General features: G+C 31.8%; 1 protein-coding gene across 1 annotated transcript in view; it reads right to left on the bottom strand.

Annotated features, from left to right (window-relative positions):
* Positions 1-18,606, bottom strand: part of Ac3 (Adenylate cyclase 3) — a 111,066-nt gene that overhangs the window by 40,893 nt on the left and 51,567 nt on the right. Inside the window, exons 5-8 of the mRNA XM_077436092.1 lie at positions 11,713-11,824; positions 11,505-11,632; positions 877-1,035; positions 383-521 (exon numbers count right to left, since the gene is read on the bottom strand). Of these exons, the coding sequence (XP_077292218.1) occupies positions 383-521; positions 877-1,035; positions 11,505-11,632; positions 11,713-11,824 (538 nt within the window). The remainder of the gene's footprint in view (positions 1-382; positions 522-876; positions 1,036-11,504; positions 11,633-11,712; positions 11,825-18,606) is intronic.

The raw sequence follows: 18,606 nt of genomic DNA, 5'->3' as shown, positions 1-18,606 counted from the left end.
ATTACATCGTTGAGTAGATAACGAACTAGTCAAACATATGCAAAAAAAATTGAGCGTAATATACGAAACTATTGTTAATTCCAATGATGTTTACAGGCAAATGAAATAAATTATCTTTTTTCAAATTGGCAACTCTGATATATTTACATGTATTTTACGTATGTATCTGTATGTATAATAAAACTGTCAAACAAATACTTACTTCCAATGTCAAACTTTTAGATTAACAACAAATCCAAACAAAGTTAAACCAATCACAAAGTAAAGTCGAAGCTTAATTTGATCGCCACCAAGCGATATTTAAAGGTACGAGATGGATATTCAAATCTAACGATAATTCTGTCCGAAGTACATGCAATATAATAGTTTTGCCCGAACTTACCGGTTTCAGAGCTTTTACTATAAAGTAAGTTTTGATGCCGGCTAAGCGGAGAGCTTCCTCTCTTTTCTCTCCATAAGCTGGTTCCACTTCGAACTCCCCATCCAAATAGCTAAGCGTCTTCTCAGATATGTGAACTCTCCTGGAAGAAATATATAAATAAATAAAAAATGAAACAACTCGCATATTATACGCATTGCGGATTTACATATGAAACGAAGAAAGCTTTCGTGTTCTCGAATAGGCAATTATGCCTCAGGTAAAATTGCATTAGACGAATTGGATGCGTAATTTTTTCCTTCCAGAATACATTATACAAGAGCTTTTATCGATAAAAAGCTTACATTTTCTTCATTCGATCAACAAATTGGCTCGTCTTAATTGAATATAAAGGAATACAAAATCCAATTTCTTATGTAAAATAATTCTTTTAAGGCAATAATGTAATATTTCGATGCGATGCATTTAAAAATTGTGAAAATTTGTATTGTACATACCCTGCCTTACCGCTGCTCTCCATTTTATTTGCCAATTCGACATCCTTTGAGTACACGTCGAACTGCCATTGACGTTGACCAAGCACTCCAGCCAGTATAGCCCCTGTATGGATGCCGACTCTCATATCAACCGGAGAATTCGTTGTTTGCTGCAAATATCTAGAGGGAAAAAATTAAATCAAAGAATGGAAATATTTTTTGCATATTCATAAGAATATGTACATGTAAACATTTCATTCCGCTTTTCATTAAATGATTGTAAACTTTAGTAATTTCATTTCGATCAAATTCGTTTTGAGTTTATTTTCAGTCAATAAGTCTATAAATAAAATTAATGCCTAAATTGATGGAACAAATTGGTCGAGGGTTCTTCAATAATCGATATCGAAATTTTTGGGCACACGAGGTTCGGAATTGCGTCATACGAAATTTAATTTTCTTTTTATAATACACGTATATGTATATAAACACGCTCAATTTTGAACATATATTTATTTATTTATTTGTTTTGGACCATTTTGGCATTACAAGAATCCTTAATGCATCACAATGGTCGAAAATATATCTAGATAAAAAAATATACATAATAAATAAAAAAGCAATATAATTATAATAATAGCAGATGAAGTAAACATCAAATAAACAGAATACTCTTTTACTCTTTATATATGTAACTCTTCATCACGAAAAATGTCTTATTTCCATTTTTTGAAAACAGATATGTATGTATGTACAGCTTCTCCTGTATTTTTTTAATAAGTTTTAATATCTACTTAATTGTATTGTAAAGCTATTTGTAACACATATGTATTTACATAAACAGCATGTAATCAAAGTATTCTTCCAGATATTGTACTTCAAATAATTAAAAGTGGCAAAAATTTGGCAAATAAGATTGAAGTTTCTTAATTGATCATTTACAGTTCTAATTTTTTAATTCTTTATAAATAAAAAAATAACTACAAAAAATCATATATTTATATATATTTTTAAATCATGTATTTTCGTATCGGTTCACCAAATCGTTATACATATATGTTACAGTTGAAGTGTATCCTGCAGTTAAAATATATTTTGACTAGTTGAAATATACTCCATCTAACCTGGTATATTCCGTCTAACGGTGAGGTCCACGTAAGTTGATTCATATTGCGAACTACATTTCAGCTGATAAAAATATAATACAACTGAAAATACAGTTCAACCAAAAGTTGGTACCAGGTTAGATGAAGAGGTTGGGTTTTCGTGAAAACATCACTCAACTAGTAAATTGAGTAGAAAAGTCACATTCAAAGTTATCGTAATACGGTACTCATTACCTTCATTCGTAATATCTAGCAAATATTAACGCATTATTTAATTCTAAAGCATTCGTAAACACATCACAGCTGTCAAAACTCAACAGTTACATTACAACTGGCGCACATTTTTGAAAGTGTATATGCGCTTGTAGAGATATAATTTAATTGAATTGTATTCAAATATGAATGAACTGAAACCCCAGTTGGAATATATTACAACGGAAAATACACTTCGACTGTAACATATATACATACGTAATAGCTTTGTTTACAGAAGGTTTTTATACAATAGAGCTAGTTTTATTATATTAATAAAAATATTTTTATTAATACAAATATAGAAATAAGTTTATGTATGCACGATAAAAAAAATCAGGTGAACTAACTACAATAAGCCAATAAAAGCGCTTTGAAAACATTCCAAGTATTGAAGCGTAATCACGCAAAGTTTTCCCAAACTAGGACGAAGCTTATTAAGCACCAAGACCAGTTCGTAGAAAATTTCAATCACAGAAAATTTCAGCATCGTATATAAACTAATTTCGTGAGCTTTCATAAAGATTATCAAGTGTAAAAAAAATAATGACGTCCTTCGCGTGTTATTTACTCATAAACGACGAAATATCTTAGCCGGGCTGGTAACGCCATTTGCATAATATTATATAAAAATATTGCATAAATACGTATTAAACGAACTCATAAACGTCATATGAAAAGACGTGACGCGACCGGTTACTTCGTTCGACCATTTTCTAAATAAATTAGTACTCACTCAGTGTCGTTTTGTAAGAAAACAATATCCTTAGCGAGCCTCCGGCTCGTTTAGTTTGCCCCCGTTGTGTTTCGTCTAATTAATCGCCGTCTTTTACTGACGTCAGTGTGAAAATTAGCAATAGGACAAAACTTCCCGGACCATTGCAAGTACGAAATTGTTGTGAAAACGGGTGGGAAAATATGATCGCAGTAATTCAACGTGGCCGATAAACGTTAAGGACGTAACCCTCTGACCGCAACTCGATAATTCCGTTTTAAAATGTCTGCGAGAAGCGTTATTCGGTTAGAGCTAAATTCAATTTTGGTTCTCATAAATTATTTTCATCCCGAGCGCCCTTTTCATATCAAGTCCACTCCTGCTCACACCTTTTTCGCTGAACGAAAATCCGAAGGGAATTTCGTTCACAAATGTTTTAGTTTCTTTTTTTCTTTTTTATTTGTCCGAACACATTTTTACAGTAGAAAATGAAATTCAACGTATTTTTCAGCATTATACAATCTGAACTTTGACCTTCGATGAATTGTATTTAAAAAACGTACAAAGACACATCGGAAAATATATATTAAACTTCATACTTTTTAATAACTTCGCTTTAATGAAAACACCATATTATGGACATTGATCATTCCTATACAGCGTGATACAACGATATATTACGGCTCAGTTGATGAAATTCGAAATACGAAAGGTTTTGTTATGGATTATATGAACAGTTTAGCTTATGATAAGCTTTTAAAACATATCATTATCTAACTTTGCATATTAATTTGTTTATTTTAAAGTTTGGACAGTTTTAGCAATACAGAAATTCTTAACGCGCCCCAATTGTCAAAAATATAACACAAGAGAGAAAAAACAAAACATATAATAATACATTTACATATTTAATACATGTATGCATGTATGTACTTAATTTGCCGACTGCATATCGCATTTTATGTATGTATATATGTACATACCTATGTACGTTCATACATAAGTCTACTGTTTCTGATTCATACATAATCTTGGATCTTATTCAATTATCTATCATAATTATATGTATAATTATAGCAGTTACTTGGTTACCTAGATACTAACAAGTAGAAGTTTTGGTCGTCCATTATTTGTATTAAATTTTACAATATTTGAGACGCGTAAAAGTGTCAGTGCTTTGCAAAATTTAAGCTGAAAACAGTGTGCTTTATTTGTGCTTTATTTGCGATAAGAAAATCGGACATATTCAAGTGTGATGTGTTTAAATTTGACTCCGAAAATTCACTTTGAGAAACGATCAAGCACGTCATTTTTTTTGTATAAGAATTAATTTGAAAGATTTTAATTTTTCAATAATTTAATAATATTGTAGCATATGCTAAAAGGAGCCGCTGTTATAATTGGTTTTCAAGAATTATCTCCAGGTATAAGTGCTGTAGGCAAACAATGGTTTGTGCGAAGCAATAATGAGGCGCATTGCAAATCAAATCTTCAGTTTTGCTCGATGTATTGGGAAGAGGAACATCCACATATGACGAAGCTGCTATAGCGGCTTCTGCAGTGGAAGAGTTGCTTGGTTGTCGCACAGTGTTTTCAACTCATTTTTTGTGTATAATCATTGTGTAATTATAGTATTTGGTACTTATATACAAAAGTTTGGTCATAGGTGTAGACTTGTGCAACCTGTAGTAGCATCTATGGTTGGGGTATATTATACATATGTATATATATATATATATATATATATATATATATATATATATATATATATATATATATATATATATATATATATATATATATATATATATATATATAAATATATAATGGATAAAAAATAAAGAATTTCCTATGTAGAAACTTTTTTGATGTCAATATTTTAAAAAAATATTATAATACTGTTTGTTTCTATTTTTAATAAATAAATATGATAATTTATGTGGCTATTAACTACTGTGCATTTCAATAAACACTATTTTTAAGATTCAAAACTTACACACATACTTACACGAAGTGATTTAATTTCACCTTAGAATTTTTATATTCGCAAATATTATACATTATATGTATGTATGTATGTAGAAGAATAATAAATAACAAGAAATATCCGGGATTCGCATAAGTTAAATTCAAAGTATACATCTTTGAAAGTTGCAAGTATAATAAAACTCATAATGGAAGCGAACAACACTCACTGCACATTTCCATAGAGTATAATTAAGAATATTTTCCAAAGTGAACTTTCTTTCATACCAAAGAACCAATTAAAATACACATTTTCAAATAGAATTTCCCCGTGTTGAAAAAAAAACAAAAAGATGCAATTACAAGCATTTCACAGTGCATTTCTCAAAAATGAAAAAGGCATGAAAAAAAATTGTTCCGGTAAATGCTTTCTTTACTTTTTTATTGCTCAACTGCATTCGAAGCTTCTATCAGCTCGAAGGCATTATAACATTACCATCGTGAACTTTCATAAATTACATCAAAACCCGAGCTTGCTAATGGAGATAATTAAGTTTTTCTCAAGAAATATTGAAAAAGAAAATCGCTACACATATATAATATTTTCACATCAAGGAAAGCAACAAGCGATATTTCATAAAATTATATTTAGTTCGAGTGGTTTAATCGAAGCGTAGCGAAGCCGAGGTCGACTCCGACATTTCCGCCGATATGACATAATACGTATATTAAGATTTCGCGATAGCGACATGTGAGTTTACCCAAATTTCTCTAAAATTAAAATTATAAATTCGTCGTCGGATATTTTCGCATAATCCCGTTTTTAATTTATTAAAAACAACGCGTTTTATATTCTCGACAATTCCACACAGGAAACCCTACTAAACCAACATGAGCACGTAAAGAAAAATAATATGATATTGTTATTAATATTTTACGTATGTGGCTAGGATTTCTGTGAAAAGTGTTATTTTAAGTTTTTCATTATTTTTTCTGTATAATAAAGCCCAACGTCAAAGCGAAACCTCTAGCACGCTAAAGCAAGCCGTGGAAAAAATATGAACCTCCCGTTAAATTTTAATGAAACCTTTACAGTGAATATGAAAAATTGAACTCCTTTTGGACGTCTTGTTACCTTCCTCGAATACATTGTGTGGAGGAGAAAATTTAAAAAATTGGTTTCTTTAAATATAATGACAAGCGTAATTTCAATGGAACGCGTTGAACTTTTATAATAAATGGATTTTGATATTGTATGACATTCGCAAAAGAATTAATCAAATTTCACCTTTATGAAGATTAATTTTGAACCTAAATTCAATCCAAATATGTAAATAACCTTTCGACTAAATAGTTAATTTTAATAGCATTGAAATTTCGTAAAAAAAATCAATACCATTAAAGTTTTATATCTTGATAGAGTACTTCTAAAAGTATATTTATATTATCCAGCACTACACGGCACAATACCGCCCGGAAAAACCTTATTAGTAATATTTATTTGACAAAGCTACGTTTAAGATAAATTTTTATTATATAAAATTTCATCATTTATTGATGGAATAAATATCCCTTATACATATATATTATATTTTAATTATTCTTACTCATCTAAGCAGAGTTAATACAGTTTTAATTACTTTCTTCAACAGTATATTCCTTTGGGTACCATTTGGGCGTCTACTTCATCTGCCAAAAGCTTACTCCTTTGAAAACAACGGAATATTAAAATTGTATACTAGTCCTTCTGTGTAAAACACCCACGTGTTTCTATTTTAATCGCATCATACTCAATATAACCGGATTATAAAATATATTCAGCGAAAGATGAGAAGACCGCGAGCGGTATTAAAACCAAAGAAGCTTTTTAACCTTGACCCGTCTTAATGAAAATTCGCTCTAATAATGCAAACGTTGATATTAATCTTCCCGAGAGGTGGAAAATGAATTGCTCTTTTCTCAAAACCGCAATTTAATATTGAAATGACACAGAGCACTGTGGAAGCTATAAATTAATATTACTCTATTGGTGTGGATAGGGTTAGAAAAAAAGCTGAATGCGAAACGGAAATTCAAAGTATTTCACTCGACAATCTCTCGTTTCACAGTTTTCTACTTACGGCTTTGGCGAAATCTAATTTCCGCAACGCGCAAGTTTTATCTCCTGGCTCTTTACATTTTTCATTCCGGTGCCTATGTACGTGGTGTACCCTCAAATAAATATTTACAAATGAAAATGCGAAAACTCTCCCGGGAAAATGAAACCATTTGCATTGTTAACGAATTCGAACGACGTATGTTGCGCACGTGACGCGTGCGATTTTCTACGTAAAGACTATTAGACATTTTTTTACCCATTTAAAAACACCAAATCGAAATTTTATAACCGAGCAAAGGACCGTCGTTATATTGAAAATCTTTTTCCGAGGGGAATAAAGCGATCAAATTAATTCACATCCAAAGGGGCCCGATCAAACGACCAAGTGGGGGGTAAAATCGCTTGCGAATGCTGTTTATGACACTCACATATCAAACACGCACAATTTCGTTTAAAAAGCAATATCGAATCGAAATCGATCATAATTTTTTTTCTATAGATCAAAGTGGTTATTTAATTTGATGTTAATATAGCGTGGTTTTTTTTTTTCGACGTGAGTTTTAATATTCGTTTCAAATGCCGAGTTAGAAAGTGCGAAGGAAATAAAGTGAATTTAGCCGCAATTTCTTCGCATAAAAGCTTCGTTTAATGCGATAAATGACCGTAATCTTAGCTCGACGGGGGAAAAATAAAATATAAAAATCATATTAACGAATTTATTTGGACAATTTTGCGTGTCGGTGATCTCGACGCGGAGACTCGCCAGAAAATTACGCTTTCGGGTAACCGAGTGGAAACATTAAAAATTATACACTTTATCCATTCTAAACGACGAAACCTGACATGCATATTTTTTCAACGTCGTTCATAATATTTGCATTTTTTTTTCGCTAGTTAGCCGCGATTTAAAGCACACGAAATGTGAACTAAAATAAAAAAAATGCAACCCACTTGAACACACATATGCATGTAATAAATATATGCAAATATATAAAATCAAATTTTCCAAAAATAACTACATATGTACATACATACGTACATCTGTATGTGGATAGTTGGAATTGCTAAAAATTCTAAAAGTAATTTAACATCATTCAAATTTTGAAAAGACGTTGATAAAATTACGCACAGAGCTAAAAGTAGATATCGCAAATTGAAATACTTTTCCATTTATGTATATTTCTGGTCAACAAATTAATTAATCGAGCCGCTAATTGAATGTATTTACATATTTATTTGGTGAAAATTGAAAAGCACGCCGACGTTTCGCCAACGGACTGAAGTATGATAATAGTGAGCAACGAGAGAGCCCTTGGGATTTAGATTCAATGGTCAACCGAGGTTGAGGAGCAAAATAATTGGCGTGACAAACTGTTGGTACTCGGGACACTCGCTGAACTCGGCCAGGGGTAATTAAATTAGTCTCAGTCGCACTCCCCCTACAGAAAACTAACTTATTAACTTACGACCCCAACGTAACTCTTCGTACATTATTCAGGCAGATTTGTCGAATTAATGTCACACAATTTTAATACGACTTGATATTTGCCTTTTTCTCGTTTTAATTTTACTTTGCTACAGGGGAAAATTCGAAAGGAAATAAAAATTCTGGGGGCTGCGATAAAACTTGAATGTATAAATTATACAAAGTAATTCACGACTAATGAAGCACACTACATATTCCATATATATGTAATTTTCATATTGAAAAAAAAACATTATTAAAACAAAATATGAGCAATCCAAAACACAACTTTCATTTTATACTAGTTGTTTTACCCGGCTTCGTTCAGTATTTGTAATATAAACAGCTTAAACATGACAAATCTAATAGTAAATATTCATTCGTGTTTTTATTAAATTTATTTGAATCGAAAAAAAATAATATTCATATATATATCAATTGAATTGAATGAATTGCATACAATTTTATCTGATTATTGTTGAAACAGTTCCTCAAAATTGGCAAAAAAAAAAACCTTTTAGCAGCATTAAAGATTATACTCAGAATAAATTCATTTCAATCGCGGTCAGGTCAGAGGATCGAACCCGGCGACCTCTCGATGCTTAGTTTCAACGCAACCACTGATCCATGCTGCTGGCTGGTTATGGTAATAACACACTGAATCGTACGGCACGGGACCTGCTCATGGTTTCCAGCTGTGACAGGCATATCTTCATATTGCTATAATTCGTACAAAGTTTCTCCTACATTTCTTCAAATATGAAAATCACCGTTATCAATCATTGTCAAACCTATTTCAATACAAGGATAAAATAGCAGCGAAAACAATCCAGAAGGTGAGTTTTGCCTTGTATCGTAACAGTATAAATTAGGCGTGCTAGCATTATTTTACATGTGCAAAAATATCTAAAAAAAAACTCGTGCAGCGTACCACTCTGTGTGTATGCACCTTTAGATGCCTTCGAAATGTGGTGTTGGAGGAGGATGGTGCACATTCCATTGGCCGCAAAATGTATGAACATCTCCATCCTCATCGAGCTGTCAGATTCAGAAACATTATCCACAGCATGTAAGAAAAGGATTCTTTCCTACTTTGAACATAATGCCAGGAAGAACGTGGAGAGTCTTAAAAAGGTGGTAGTACTATAACACTATGGGGAAGGCGATCTAGAGAAAGGTCTCCCATAAGATAGTCGGACCAAATTAAAGAACTGATCTAAACGCTGCTTTCGACTTGACACAGGACCTGAAGGAGTGGAGACGAATCGTCCACCGTGTTCCAGATGATACAAATTTACATACCGCTCAGTATTAAGCAAATGAAAAATAAGAAGAATAAAACCAAATAAAACCACATGTCTATAGCAAAGATGTGATGATTAGCTTGATCATATGTACATATGTAACACGTTGTTCTGTAATTCTGCATAATTAACGATTCACAGCCGTTTTAATTACCGTTGATTTTTCAAGGACCAATACTCTTAAATGACGGACGAAAATTGAATGGAATCGTAAATCAATATTTTATGAATAGGTTCAAAGCTGAAGTGCTGTTTCACTTAGCCGAATGAGTACAGACGCGATGTTTTCTATTTTGAAATTTTGAAATTTTGCAGTAAAGGGGTGGGTACGGCGGGCCTTCTAAAAGCTCATTAATTAAGCAAAAAGCGAAATGGAGGAGGAGGAGGATTTAATGGCCGACTGCCGTATTCGGCCACAATTTCGTTAGCAAATGGAGCAAAGCCCGTTCCCGTGCCCTGAAATGGACCAATTTACAAAAGGCCAACGTTTGCCACACCACAGTTTTGAACCCCTGCTTTGAATCATACCTAGTGAACCTTTATGTTTTCCACGACAGTCTCTATTGATATTTAGTCAGTAGACTAGTTCATAAACTATTATATAGTATAATATTTTAACGGACCGTTCAAATTAGGTTTTTAGTTCAACTAACAACTATCAAATTTGGCATACTATCTGAAGAAATTATGAATTAAACCTAAAATTTATGAAAAAAATCCATTTTTTTTTTCAAATTCGACTAAACCAAGAACTCCCAATCTTTTTTGCTCCATTCCCCTTTTCAACAATGTTCAGAATATAACTCCCTCCCCTTTTCTACCCAATCTATGTATTTCCCAGCACAATTTCCAACATTTCTGAAAGCAGAGGGTTCGATCAAAGTTTCCCCAATTTGAATGTGGTTTTTCCTATGCTATCTCTAATACTATAACAGAAGAAGCTTCATTATTTTTTTTGAAAATTCACCGTTGAATCCAGCATCATTTTTACGAGAATTCCCATGACGTTAAAAAAGGCTTTTTTTTCTTTGTCATTGTATTGTGAATTAATGAAAATAATATACAGCAAATGCTGTTTCAACTTTACTGGTTATTTGATATAATTTGATACAAAAAAAACAACACATAAAGCCTTTCTTTCATTGACAATGTGTTGTGGCTTTTAGCACAAACATATCAATAGCATATTTAATCTATTAGTTAAGTGAAAATATATTTATTAAAAGTGTGAAAGCTTGTACTAAAATTTTTTCTGAGAAAAAAAAATCCGAGGAATTCAGCCGCTCATCCCCTGAAACTCTCAAATTGGGGAGAATTCACCACCGATTGGGTACCTTTGAACTAGAATAAGTAACACTAGATAATTCAGCTAGCATTATATTACACATGTTACCCTTCACGGTAGTATTTTTTATGTTTTTCTTAAATTTGAACATCTCATCATTTGGTCCGAATTCGTTTTGAAACCCCGCGACCTTTATTATAAAAAATTCCATCGAATAGAGATTATTTTTATTAAAAAAAATTATGTTGAAAATAAACAAACAGACAGTAAAATAGCTAAATTAATAACTTTACATTATAATGTACTCTAAGAAACTGGTTAGATCATAAAACAACCGTGTAAAGTTGGATCCTGATCAAAATTTATTATGCACACAAAAAACATACTCATACTCATATGACCATATACTATGATGCAAATTTATATCAACAAATTAAAATAAATAAAAGATATACATACTTGATAGACTTGACCATAGCGAGACCCATTCGGACGCACATAACAGCATGATCAGGTATTTCTTCGGGCGCTCCGCTGATGCAATAATAACAATCACCCAAGATTTTTATCCGCAACTGTTGATATTTCTATAAAATACAAAAAAAATAGTAATAAATATTTTTTGAATATATGTAAGTTCTTATTAGAAATAAAACATTATAATTACATCAGCCAATCGGTCGAATCGCGCGAACAGCTCATTCAGAATAGCAACCAAATCCTGAGCGGAGTAAGTCGACGATATGGCCGTAAAGCCGACGATATCGGCGTAAAGAATACTGTGAAAGAAAAAAAATGACAAAAATAAATAACGGAAATTATCAAGGAAACGAAAATGGTCGGGTACGAAAATAGAAGATGTTTATCTGAAAAGTTGCGATTGACGAAACGTCTTCGCCAGACGACTGTAACGAGCACGTTGTCCTTTGTCGGTATAAAGTCGTCATTCTGAGAAATACGACAATCTGATCGATTGTATGTCGACTTTATTATAATTTCAGCTTGACGACAATGAGCCCTTGTTCAATGCGACGACGGGGGTTAAAAAGACGGAACAATAAAACAAATAATATAAGATATCCGCATTTCTGCGGAAGTCGTTACTTTTAATTAGTCATAAAATGAAAGTTAACGGATCAAGTATAAAAATGTTGGAGGATTTATAGCCCATATAAATCATAGGAATAGTTTGTGGTTACACATTAATAAACAGTCAACCCGATTGATGTTCAATCATGCAACAATATGTAAATACACACATACATATGTAAACATAAATTTACCGTTATATCTGTGTATCGGCAAATATTAGGAGTAAACAATCCCCCAAACTCTGTTTTCAGTGAAATTCAAGCTATTATTTATTGCGTCAAAGTGTCAAAAGGATCGGAAATAATTCGCAACGATGCTTGAAAGATTCTCTATGAAGAGGAAAAAAATCGAAAAAGAACCGATGAATCCTACGGCAATCATGACAGCCTACTGGAATATCATATTTAACATTTTCTACGCATTATTTTTTTTATATTACAGAAAAAGTGATGAATTTTTTTTAAAAATCTCAAAAATGAACACAAAATTATTAAATTGAAAATTATTATATATTTTTTATATATTAAAACTGCATATATTATTATAAGACGATTCAGCGCGGACCACTTCGGTGCAACGTTATTTGCACGCAATTAAACAAAAGTAGAAGATTATTTTAATCATAACATGAATTTTATTGCCCGGCCCCTGGATTCGTATATATAATATGTAATTCTTTTTAGGAAATTTAGTATTCATTATAGTTCGGATTATTCATTCGGCACCTCTCACCATTGTCCCAGATACTTGATTGTACAAAAACTCTAATATTGATTGATTTTATTTTATTTTTATTTATTTATTTATAATTTATACAAAGAAGGTCTTACATAAGCATTGTACATTTAATACAAGTATTATTAGTGTTTTACAAATTAAATACCTACATATCAATTAACATCCACACAGACAAATTTGTAAATTTACAGCATTTTCCAAACAATTCAATGAAATTTTACAAATTGTGTTTTTCTTATTGGTTTTATTTTTTTTAGTGCGCGCAAATGACGCCGCGCTCAGTTGTAATGCGCTTAAATGTTGACGTGATATTGTCCTCGCGGAAATGACGGGGCACCATACAATGTGTATTAAATTATAGGAATTTTGTGATTGAAAATAATTATTATTATATATATGTATATATGTAGGTAGCACATAAAAATATCATTAACAGATGAGGCAGCTTTTTTTCTCGACAATTTATTTTGTCATAAAAATAATCTTAGTAATATTTCATTGAAATCATTCGTATTAATAATACTTTATGTTGGTATGCATATCCATATATCTACATATGTAGGTAGACTTTTGCTCTAGAATAGGCGACGATCTATTCAAGCTTTCAATACAAAAGCTCCAGTTTGTAGGCGGTTCGTTTTTGTGTCGTTTCGTTGACGGCGACGTGCCATTGTGTGTGCCGATTAATGAGTGACGCCTTTGTCTATTTATGATAAAAAGAAAACGATGAGATATTAAAACGAATAAAATCGCAATAAAAACTACGAAATCGTGGTAGCATTTTGCGCCACAAACATCGCAGTGTTTCATATTCATTTTGTTTTTTATTCGATCCGCGTCTAATGTTGGTAATTCAATTGATTGACGAGGGACTGCGAAGGCCACAGAATCTAAATTGCGATCGCACATCGCAAATTTCTACAGAGGATGGATAATAATCGCAAAAGAAAGGCAAACCTCCTTTTAATGTAATATGTATTCTTTGAGAAGTGAAACCAATTACTGCGCAAATAAAATCAAATAAAAAAAAAACACCACAAACCCAGACACTTGTAAATTAAAAAAAAATGTTTTCATATTCTTTAGAATCGACTTAGTTAAAATAAATGTTTACTATATTGTGTGGAGTACATTATAAATCTAATATGTAATTTCGAAAGAGACTTTGTAAGTATGTAAGTAAATATGTAATGTTGGTTCGTAAATCCGTGACGTTATCGAACAAACGAATATTCAAATAAATTTAATAAAATGTTTACTATTATATTATATTATATTACAAATACCGAGCAAAGCCGGGTAAAAACACTAGTACATTACATTTACATATATCTTATAAATAATCCATTTCATATTTCATTATTGATTAAAAGTGATTCTGCAGATGAATTAGCATTACCTTATATGTACATATATAGATCTCCTATTTTTATTTTGTCTATGTACATACATATACATATGTACATACATATACATATGTATATAGTGACAATTGATGAAGTTTTGTGATCATGCGGAAACACGAACTCAACATTTTGACTGATTCGAACTAAGAATCGATCACTGATCACCCTTTCATGGTTTGAAAAAAATTGTATGTTAGCATGTGTTTCTGTGTATTTTTGAGATTTTTTTTTATTTTCTTTTGGATTATTTTATCTCATAAGCCGCTCAATAAATTGAACTAAAAATTGTATACATATATATATAATAAAACGCATGATAAATTTTATGAAATCACCAAATTTTCAAACGTTGTTATGCACACAAATGAAGGCATCAGTATGGCTCGGTGGTTGCGTTTATGTTTAGCACTAAAAGATTACTTGGTGCAATCCCGTGCTAATCTTTAATACTCCTGGTTAGACTTGGATAGTTGTGACTCCAAATCGATCGTTTCTTATCAGAGTTTGCCAATTTATCTGATTTTGACTGTTGAAACGGTTCCTCAAAATTGGCAAAAATCATCCTACCTGCTGTCACAAATATCTGAATTTGATTTATGTACAATATGTAAAAATTTAAGTACAAGTCTAAATCCATAGATGTTTCAATGGAATAGTTAATAAATTGTTAATTTCGTGTTCTTTAGCCTCTCGAAATACAGTGATTTGTGTTTTAAGAATGCTACAGTGTTTGTAATTAATTGTCTTGGAACGCGCATTGGGATCTACCTGTTAGGATTCCTGGTATATAAATGTAAATAAAAAATAAATACCTTTTGCATTATACATTACAACTGAATCTTTTCAAAAGAAAATATACTCATACAAGTACATATGTCTAATTCATTGTTGTTGTTATTTTATTATTATTATATGCTCGTATATATAACTTTATTTTATTTCATGCATCAATTCCTTTCCGAAACCAACCTTTGAAATATCAACGGACACAACACTAGTTATATATGTATATGTATATAATATGAAAACTACTGCTAGTAGTATTCCGATGACTCGAATGCGTTAACGTAAAGTTAGTCGCTTATCTTGCAATAAATTTCGTTGAAAGCTTCTAACGCCGAGTTCTCGCCAGAGAGCACATAATAATTCACAGTTGATTCGTGAAAGTTTAACTTCTGATTTTTGAAAGTCGAATCTGAGACGTTTGCGCTGAAATTTCTCAAGGGACTGTATACTTGTAGGATTTCGAAAAGTTGCCACTAACTCGCCACTTAAATTGTATTATAAATTTCGAACTTTTTTTGCGAATTTTCTGCGCCTAATTAAATCAGCAGAAGTGGAGGAAACGCATTTTGTACCTTTTTGAAAGTGTCCTAGATATGTAATCAAGTTAAGGATGCGTAATTTGATAAAGAAAACCGCACAAATTGTACGAAACAAACAAAACCTTAAAAGGGCACTATTTCCTAATTGAACCAACACAATTGTATAATAGAACAGATGTTTCTGCGCACTGTACTACAACATTAGTTATTTATGGAATCGCATTAATTCCGTTTGATTGAAAACGATTACCAGTTCATGCGAAGACTTGCAGGATTTCGTGTTCAAATAAAAATGTGCGTAACAATTCACTTGTGGCGAATCGAAATTTTCCGATCGTTTGAATAAGTTAACGCGAAGCGTACGCATAAATCATCACTTATTCATCGAAAGGATTATCTCTAAACCGCTCTTCTCGACCCACATAAATGAAAAATAGGATTTCCCGTTCGCGAATAAAAACTTAATATTTATTTCACATTTCGCGCTTCGTAGTCTCTAGCCCTTTGTGGAATTTATACTTGCAAATCGTAGCGCATTTCATCTAAAAAAAAAAAAGATTGGAAATAATATTTTTTCATCCGTTCAACCTTTTCGTATCAATCATCCTTGAAATTTGCCCGTCCACATACACAAAGTGATCGCTCTATTTTTTATCGCAAAAATATGCAAACGCGACTCATAGACGAGTGTTTCGTTGAATGTTTCTATTTAGAGTAGTTTTTCCGATCACAAAAGATACCAATTTCGTATGAAAACACGCCCAAATTTCCTGAAAATTAAATCAAAGTTATACTGAGATCAAATCTTAAACATAATCCTTTCTATGAAAATTAATATTATATAAATATCTACAATTTATTACATATGTACATACATATTGCATTAAAGGCGTCATTTTTTTTGATCAGATACATACTTACATAATACAAAAACGATCAGTAACTCATATTTAATAGTAGTCTGTAAGTATTCAAAAAACATTAAAGGTCGATAAAAAAACAATAAACACTCTTTCAAATTTTGATATATCACATATTCTGAATTCTCTGATTCTGGTACCTCGATATAGTCCAAACACCACTGATTTACATGACCAAGACTAATTTCGGTATTTCCACACATCTTTTATCTTAATATTGTCAAATAATTACATATTTGTTTCTTATTTTTTGGCTTGAAGCTTTTTTCTAACAATAACTCATGTATTTTTATACAGAAATGTTCAAATCTTACAGTGATTTGATTTTTATTTTAATTATATTTTTCGATTATCTTAAAAAAATATACTTAGTAATAATTAATTATCTTAGATACCTCTGTGGAGATTAAATTAAATTAATAAAAACTAAGTACAATGTACATAGTTATTAAATGTAGTCATGCTAATTTTCGTTTTGTTTTATTTTCTAATTAATAATTTTCTAAATAAATAAAGACATTTTTTTTCAAATATCTGTCTTGAGGTGATGAGTATATTTATTCATTTTCGTGCTAACAGAAATACTCTGTAGTAGTAGCCTACCTTTCTTAATAACATTTTGTATGTCTTCAAAACTTAATATATTATGATTGATTTGTCGAACAATCGATCGAAAATGCAACATTCCAAAGCCCCGTTATTTGTTTCTGAGGGAAACGTTTTGTAAGCCGAGTCCCTTTCCATATTTGTATTAAAAAAGTTCTGTGTAAATATGTGCTGTTTTAACAAAAAAAAATAGTTCAAAATGAAGTTTGATAGACACAAATCAGAATATTCTTAGTGGAAATTCCATAAATGCTTGAAGAAACGAGTTAATCAAAAAATGATTTGTCTTCGACGTAACGTCTATACATAACAATTTTCCAGTACCACGAAGGGAACAGAATTTAGACGGCGAGTCCGTGCAAGCGAACGACGTGGCGGACCATACCACAACAATCCACTACCTCGGGTAGGGCGGATTCCGGTTTCTGAACTTTGCTAATCCGAGTGAACAATACCAATATGGACAATTGAGTTTATTGTAATTGAATTGTTGATATTTTTTTTAATTTTAGGTAAAAGACTTTAGGGGAATAGCCTAGTCCCTCTAGTCCAATGATAGTATGCCACTGGTGTGTATATACATATGTATCTACACACATATGGATATACATCGATTGGTCAGTGTTTTATATTTAGCGGACTTTACCCTCAGTTAGTTAATGGGTGTTATTAATAACTGACTAGAATGTTATTGCCATTTCGATAAGCCTATAAATTGTATTTTCATGAAAGCAAATTTAAACCTACACCTATGTATATATGAATGTATGCTGATCTTCAGAAAGCATTGTTTAAATTTACACTACGTTTTCCAATATATTGCGATCCTCCTTTGTATACACACAAACATCAAAAGAACACAGTTGTCTTAATCTTAATTGTTTAAGTTTTATAGGCAGAGTACAGCATTTTAAGAACAAACTTAATCCGAAAATACAAACAACCTTGCGTACTCAAGTCTTTGAAGCGAAACAAAGACTTTCTCAGTGAGAGAACTTACATACATACTTCACCAAAATCATTTTCAGTCTCATAATGTTGGGACATTAGGCTAAAGCTAACACACACAACCGTTGACCTTTCGGCCATATTTTGCAATTCAATATTCCAGCGAAGTCTGCGGGGGGGGGGGGGGTGACTAGCCTCAATTAAAACTTCCAAGTCGATATTAAGTGAGAAATATTAGATTAGGGCGTTTATTTGCCGAGGGCCAGATTCAATCTGCAATTTTAAAGCAGGCAGACCCCAACCTACTCAAACTCCGGTGGGTACGTGCAAAACTCTTGACCCTCTTTACGAACACGTGAAAATACTTCAAGCTGAAAAACTGGCTTTCATGCGACTCGAACACACACATCCACAACACGCTACATTAAATTTTCACGTATATTTTTACCCTCAAACTCGATCAGTCGACAGAATATAATTTGGCGCTATATCCCGTTCAAAGTTTGATTTTCCTGTTTGTATTATG

Source organism: Arctopsyche grandis, chromosome 8 (genome assembly GCF_051622035.1).
Source record: "Arctopsyche grandis isolate Sample6627 chromosome 8, ASM5162203v2, whole genome shotgun sequence".
Taxonomy (NCBI): domain Eukaryota; kingdom Metazoa; phylum Arthropoda; class Insecta; order Trichoptera; family Hydropsychidae; genus Arctopsyche; species Arctopsyche grandis.
This window is presented reverse-complemented; position numbering and strand designations above follow the sequence as displayed.